At 43.2% G+C, this 7862-nt stretch overlaps 1 protein-coding gene across 1 annotated transcript; it reads left to right on the top strand.

The window, feature by feature from the left end:
- Positions 1-2846: 2846 nt before the first annotated feature.
- Positions 2847-7368, top strand: LOC131934974 (soma ferritin). Its single transcript, XM_059291249.1, has 4 exons — positions 2847-3031; positions 4358-4504; positions 5180-5305; positions 6893-7368. The coding sequence occupies exons 1-4, from the start codon at positions 2927-2929 to the stop codon at positions 7028-7030; spliced, it is 516 nt and encodes a 171-aa protein (XP_059147232.1). The 5' UTR covers positions 2847-2926; the 3' UTR covers positions 7031-7368.
- Positions 7369-7862: the final 494 nt, after the last annotated feature.

The raw sequence follows: 7862 nt of genomic DNA, 5'->3' as shown, positions 1-7862 counted from the left end.
TCATCACAGATAGTTTTTGCTTTCGTCTTGCTAAAGAAAACTGACAACCTGGAATTCGTTTTCGTGGCTTTATCAATGGGAACTTAATTGGTTTTATCAATGGGAACTTAATTAAAACTTTTTTTTAACATGCGTGGGTTTGTAACTGGTAGTACAAGCAAGTGCTTGCATTTTAATTGTTACAAACTGAAAATTTGAGAAGTTACATGTGCTACACGTTCCGTCTTTTAAGGACAAACGTAACTGAATAGAAAAATCCCGAGAAAAAAATTGTTCCTATGTGTTTTCTGCATAATTTCATCTTGCCGTGAGTGTTCACGCTAACTGACCACTAAACTAATGGCCCAAATGGTGTCACATTGGCCACCAAACACCAAACCAAAAGGTGTCACATTGGCAACTAAACACAAGACCCAAAAAATGACCACTAATAAGCACAGTTCAAAGCTACTTTGATTTCTGATCTAAATCTAATTCTAGACCATTAGGAGATTATTATTTTTGTTTTTAACTGATCTGTCCACCTTAATACAAGTTTTGTTTACATGGGTGACACATCTGACCTTTGACCTAAACACAAAGCTCGTGATCATCAGCGTGATACAGCAGTTTCAACGTCAACAAACATTGACCCCAGGTCAGTCACGGGAAGGTCAAAGGTGACTGGAAGTAACCCGGTGATTGAATGGAACACATTCTCTAAACTTGAGTGGTAGCCTACTGGATTGTACACACGTTAACATTTTGGTACTGTTTTGTACACAATTTGCAGGTGGTGTTATGGTGTGGTGTTATGGTGTGATGCTGGCTGGTGTTATGGGGTGGTGTTGAGGTGGTGTTATGGGGTAGTGTTGGGGTGTGATGCTGGCTGGTGTTATGGTGTGGTGTTGGGGTGGTGTTGGGGGTGGTGTTACGTCCAACAATCAGAGGGACGGGGAGGAAAGATTCGTTAAATTAATTTAATTTATAGAACTCATGACGCCCACCTAATATGTCAAAATGATTAAGCCACAATGAATAATAATTACAATTAAAACTTTCAATTCTATAATGACGACAAATTCTAAAAGGTTTTCAACAAGTTTTTTTTTACTAAGTAATCAATTGATCTCTGGTTCTAGAAAGTTCCATGTTGTATTTGTACTTTAGTGGGCTGCATGACGTCATGCCATAAACACAGCCTCTCAACACTCGCGTCGTTTTCACAAGTGACAGCAAAATCAGCTGGTCACATGATCCGTAGTTTAAAATTTCATCCTTTGGCTGTTTTTTTTCATCTACCCGTTCACAGAGACAGGGTGTTAGGTGTCGTGGTAGGCGTCTACCGTAGGCGTGGCACTTAGCCGGTCCATAGCCGAGATACAGCCGGTTCATTGTCGGTACTCAGCCGGTCCATAGCCGGGATACAACCGGTTCATTGCCGGTATAATGCCGGCATACAGCTGACATGCAACCGGTATTGTTGTAAACTAGATTTAAACTAGTTGAGCATTGAGACAAGATATTAATTACAGGTGAACTAATGAGCGGCCAGCAATTAACGTTTGATTTGTCCATCAACCGTTGTGTGTTTGTTTACCTGGTGATGTCGCGGATCGTAAACAGGTTTAACAAGGGGGTTGGGGGGGGGGTGTAAGGATGGATGTCAATTTAATCAGCATGTGATTCATTTGATAGTGTGTGAGTGGGGGGGGGGGGGAGAGCATTAAGGGATGCGTCATAGACTTAATTTGTGCATAATTTAGTTATCTGAACTATGTGAAACAATTGGTTTACAAACTCTTAGAGTTAATTCAACAATCTATGATGGGTACGTGTTTATGCTGAGCTGATTCATTGAGTTTGTATTTTGACCAGCTTTTATAAGGTTTAAAAAAAGCTATGCTTAATTATGACATGGTAACCACCCCTTTAAAAAAAACCAATATGAAACCGTAACAACATCACGTCATAAAAAAAAACTTAGGAAAACACAAGACGTCACGTGAACCCTTTATGTGACACCAGAAACCCCACCCACCGTGACCTACATCAACAGATCGAACGAAATCGACCACCAAGAAAGGGGATAAGACAACAACATGACAGGCTCATTCAGTGGTTCTATACCTTAGACAGGAGTTAGCTCCCCTCTATAGTGTCGTGTTATGACGGGGAGCTAACTCCAATCTATGCCGTCGTGTTATTACAGGGAGCTAACTCCCCTTGATGATAAAGTGTTAGCCAGCAGAAATATCAGCTGACCAGCTAGCTCACAGCTTTTGATTTTCAACCTAGCTGGTGGTGGGGATGAGGGGGTGTTGATACATATACAAGGTATTTCACATAGGTAGCTAATGGAAATTTTCGTGACACTATTTACTCAATTTTTTATGGTGTATCAGGGTATACGAGTACGTGTGTATGTGCGTACATGTATATTCGTTTCTATGAGTGTTTATTTTAGTAGCTTCAGTATGTTAATGTATATATGTACGTTTATATGTATGTATCTGAGAGTAACTGTGAATATGACTTGTATTTAAGTGCGTGTATGTGTTTCTATGTGAGTTGTGTGTGTTTGTGTGTGTGTGTGTCTGAGTAAATGTGGGCTTGAGAGAGATGATAGGAAAAGGAAAACATTCCATAGCATCGTCACGTGATTAGATGTGCTTGTTGCCTACTTGTCAACAAAGTTATCTCCCCTGTGCGCGCCCGAATCACGTGACCCTCGCGTGACCTAGTTTCCAATGACCGGCCGGGGCAGAGTATAAAAACAAGGGAAAGACAACTGCGCTTCAATCTATTGTCTCGCTGCGTCAGGGTACGTACAGGCAATCATCCAACACCAGCATCCAGCATCCAACATTTTTGTCTAACGTCCGACAACCGTATCCAGCATCCAACATCCGTGTCTAACGTCCGACAACAGCATCCAACTAGCAACATGTCTGTCAGCCAGTGCCGCCAGAACTTCCACCAAGACAACGAGGCTGGCATCAACCGCCAGATCAACATGGAACTCTACGCCAGCTACTGCTACATGTCCATGGTAAGTCACCCTTTAATTAGAGCACTCGTTAATTAGAGCACCCGTTAATTAGAGCACCCGTTAGTTAGAGCACCCGTTAGTTAGAGCACCCGTTAGTTAGAGCACCCGTTGGTTAGAGCACTCGTTAGTTAGAGCACTCGTTAGTTAGAGCACTCGTTAGTCAGAGCACTCGTTAGTTAGAGCACGCGTTAGTTATAGTAGGCTACTACTTGTTAGTTTGAACACTACGCATTTATTAAAAAAACCAGCCCCACACATACTAAAGGCTAAATCGAAACCTGTTATACAAGCAACGCTATACCCCCTCATCTCACTTGTCCTTTAATGTCGTTAAATAAGATGAGATGTAGATCTAGACACGCTACAAACTTGGGGGGGGGGGGGGGGCTGAAGCTGTAAACAAAGAGAACACTACTCATATAACTCCGCAACTAAATCTGATCAAAACGAAAACAAGCTTTAGGGTTTTCCCGTTGATCGCTCACGTGACTTTGTTTACATTTCGATCATACCGGTGTGCTATTTATAAACTATAAACGTCCGGACGGACATGCGCAAAGGTCTGTTGAGCAGCGAGTGATGACCTACATGCGTCGTTAGGTCATGGTCGCATTCACTGCGTGTTTACAATCTGTCAAAGATTTTTTCTGGCCCATTATCTTTGTTGCAGATCAACATTGTTATTGATTATAAATTTATTAGCGTATTAAGCATTATATATATATATATATATATATATATATATATATATATATATATATATATATATATATATATATATATATATATATATACGAGCCGGCCCGCGGCATAACATACGCCGCTATATAGTTGTTGTTTTTTCTACTTTTCAGTAATTCATAATTTGTGAATTCGACAGTACCAACGCTACCACTGAAAATATTTCTTTAAAACACTATAAGTAGCTCGTTAAGGACGATAACCCCCCCCCCTTCCCCCCCTCAGTTAAAGTAAACTCCATTTAGTTCCCCCCCCCCTCCCACCTACGTTTAAAATCGTTTCATACTAAATTATATGCCCCTAATAGTCGTCACTAAACCCGGCTCTGCTTGTAAACATTAAGCGTGAACCACAGCTCACCAGACCATGTAGGGGTTTGGGGTGGTAGGGAGCGCGTTTACAGCTTGTTTTCTAGCTTCTCCCAGAAGAGAATTATATATATATATATATATATATATATATATATATATATATATATATATATATATATATATATATATATATATATCAACAGGGTTCGTACATTAACAGGGTTTGTACTTTGATCGTGTCTAACAGGGTTCGTACTTTGATCGTGTCTAACAGGGTTCGTACTTTGATCGTGACGACGTGGCGCTGCCAGGGTTCGCCAAGTACTTCAAGAAACTCTCGGGAGAGGAGAGAGAGCATGCGCAGAAGTTCATGTCCTACCAGGTGAAGCGGGGAGGACGAATTGTCCTGCAGGACATCAAGGTAACCAGTTCATGAAATTAGTTCCCTTGTGTAACAAACGACAGATAACCGTTCATGGTTCAGCCATCTAATGGGATGTAACTCATTCAAAGGGCAGGTCACTCGCTCATGAAAAGCTAAGTAAACATAGCAGTCCAAATCAAAGGGCTAACAACCTAATAGTATAAGCCAGACCATGACGAATTAATGACCCACTAAAATTATGGGGTAGGTACCAAATAAAATGATGGGGTAGGTACCAACTAAAATTAAGGAGTAGGTACCCACTAAAATAATGAGGTAGGTACCCACCAAAATTATGGCGTAGGTACCCACTAAAATCTGGTATGGCGTAGGTTCCAAATTTTTTTGGGGTAGGTACCCACTAAAAGTATGGCGTAGTTACCCACTAAAATGATGGGGTAGTTACCCACTAAAATGATGGGGTAGGTACCAACAAAAATGATGGGGTAGGTACCCACTAAAATTATGGGGTGGGTACCCACTAAAATTATGGGGTAGGTACCCACTAAAATGATGGGGTAGGCACCCACTAAAATGATGGGGTAGGCACCCACTAAAATGATGGGGTAGGCACCAACTAAAATGATGGGGTAGGTACCCACTAAAATTTTTGGGGTAGGTACCCACTAAAATGGTGGGGTAGGTACCCATTAAAATTGACTTTGCTTCCAGAAACCGGAGCGTGACGAGTGGGGAAGTGGTCTAGAAGCCATGCATGTCGCCCTACAGCTGGAGAAGAGCGTGAACCAATCCCTGCTGGACCTGCACAAGATTTGTCTCGGACATGGGGACGCCCAGGTGGGTTTGTTGACACGGGGACGCCCAGGTGGGTTTGTTGACACGGGGACGCCCAGGTGGGTTTGTTGACACGGGGACGCCCAGGTGGGTTTGTTGACACGGGGACGCCCAGGTGGGTTTGTTGACACGGGGACGCCCAGGTGGGCTTGTTGACACGGGGACGCCCAGGTGGGTTTGTTGACACGGGGACGCCCAGGTGGGTTTGTTGACACGGGGACGCCCAGGTGGGTTTGTTGACACGGGGACGCCCAGGTGGGTTTGTTGACACGGGGACGCCCAGGTGGGTTTGTTGACACGGGGACGCCCAGGTGGGTTTGTTGACACGGGGACGCTCAGGTGGGTTTGTTGACACGGGGACGCCCAGGTGGGTTTGTTGACACGGGGACGCCCAGGTGGGTTTGTTGACACGGGGACGCCCAGGTGGGTGTGTTCAGCACGGTCGTGTCCATATATCAAAAGTCCAAAGTTTAGGTTAAAATATTTTTCCCAGCCTGAAGTTTATCTGTTTTAAATTGGTCCCTGCTTCACCTGTCTGGGTTTGGTTCTCCAGTTTTCAACTGTCCAAATGCTCCCGTTCGAAAATGTCCCCCTGTCCAAATGCCCCTGTCGGAAATGCCCCCCCCCCTGTCCAAATGCCCCTGTCCAAATGCCCCCTGTCGGAAATGCCCCCCTGTCCAAATGGCCCCTGTCCAAATAACCCTTTGTCCAAATGCCCCTTGTTCAAATGCCATCCTGTTCAAATGCCCCATATCCAAATGCCTTATGTCCAAATGCCCTGTTAAAATGCCCCCTGTCCAAATGCCCCCGTCCAAATGCCCCCGTCCAAATGCCCCCTGTCCCTATTCCACCTGTCTAAATCCCACCTGTGTGAATCTCACGTGTCTAATCTCACTTAAATTTGACGTATCGATCTAAACATGAAAACACAACATCACCGATTATCTTGTCTCCAAGATCTGCTCAATTAGTTTACCGTGGCAGTGCGGGACTATAACAGCCCATTGATTTTTCTCGAGTAGTTAAACGGCAGCAGTGAACGCGCCAATTTACCTGACGACCCCAGACTTAAGGTCTGATGTTTGTCGTCAAGACGGTGACTGGGGCAGACGATCCATTGGGCTCAGATCAAGAGGACACATTTTAATTAAGTTTAATTAAGTTCAAGGATGTACTCGGGGGTCCCAGGTTATTGGAAATATTGTCGTCGTTTTTCTCGGTTAATGCGACAATTAGCTACTACAGGTATCGTAACTTTGATAGTTGACATTAACAGTTGGCTAACACGGGTATCGATACTTTGAAAAGCTAACGCCCAGATGTTTATAATTACGGTTTGTAAAGTCTAAGGTTATGATTAAAGGATATCTAAATTAACTAACGTTGTGCTAGTATTAGAATTTTGTGACACATATAACTGATGTATGACAGATGCCACATCTGACATATGTTTGCTGTATGACATCTGACATATGTTTGTTGTATGACATCTGACATATGTTTGCTGTATGACATCTGACATATGTTTGCTGTATGACATCTGACATATGTTTGTTGTATGAAATCTGACATATGTTTGCTGTATGACAGATGGCCGACTTCCTGGAGTCCGAATACCTGGGCGAGCAGGTCGAGTCCATCAAGGAGCTGAGTGACCACATCACCAACCTGAAGCGCGTGGGGTCGGGTCTTGGCGAGTACATGTTCGACAAGGAATCGCTCAGCTAAGGCCGTCGTCAGCCTTGACCTATTGACCCTTGACCTGTGCCTGTAGCTAGACATTGTTCCATGTTCTCTCTAGTGAAATAACGGACAAAACAAAATCGTTTCACCTGCCACACTAGTCACGTGACCTGAAATTACCTGCAAGACCAGTGGCCTAGAACTTACACCCATTCAACGTAGTTTTAATATTCCACGGATTTTAAAGCCGCATTTTTCAATATTCCAAAATATAGTTGTATAAAAACGCTGTATATATTTATATTTTTTACAACGTTGTTGTTTCTATTTATATGTTGTTATTGTAACAAGGGTCAAAGTGTTAATAAAATTATTAAAACTTTTGTTTGTTTTGCAACTTTCTTTTTCCACAACTTGTTGTTAGTTTAGTGGCCAAGGCGTAGCTCTAAAAAAAACAATCGAGTTAGTCTTATGTATGTAAAGCAGTCACTATGTTTTAGAGCTATCAACTGAAATCGTAAGGCCTTAAGGAGTTAGCAAGGTTCAAGTTAGGACTCGGTGATGAGCAAGACAGACAGAACTACACAACTGTTGTAAAAGTGTGTAGGTTCCAGAACTAACTAACTAGTTCAAGTTTCTGTGCGGTTTAATTAGGTTCTTCTCAGAACATTCTCGACTGTTAGCGTTGATTGGGTTTAATCTCCCAAACGTCGTCTCTAATTGTCTGGCACTTGGTGAGCTGACCCACCCCTCCCCTCTCCCCGACCCTCCCCGGGGACGTGACGTTTGTCGGGTCTATCAACGGTCGTCTCATCAAAGTCAGATGCCGGTAAATCCGGTATACAGGGGCGATGTTGAGATGTCGGTTGTAGGAAGG

This window comes from Physella acuta, unplaced genomic scaffold (genome assembly GCF_028476545.2).
Source record: "Physella acuta isolate Inbredline_101_S28 unplaced genomic scaffold, ASM2847654v3 ptg000125l, whole genome shotgun sequence".
In the NCBI taxonomy this organism is placed as follows: Eukaryota; Metazoa; Mollusca; class Gastropoda; family Physidae; genus Physella; species Physella acuta.
This window is presented reverse-complemented; position numbering and strand designations above follow the sequence as displayed.

Coding starts and splice junctions, on each gene's coding strand:
- LOC131934974 (XM_059291249.1), top strand. CDS start 2,927: ATGTCTGTCAGCCAGTGCCGCCAGAACTTCCACCAAGACAACGAGGCT. Junction 3,032..4,357: donor GCTACTGCTACATGTCCATG/GTAAGTCACCCT, acceptor CGTGTCTAACAG/GGTTCGTACTTTGATCGTGA. Junction 4,505..5,179: donor TTGTCCTGCAGGACATCAAG/GTAACCAGTTCA, acceptor CTTTGCTTCCAG/AAACCGGAGCGTGACGAGTG.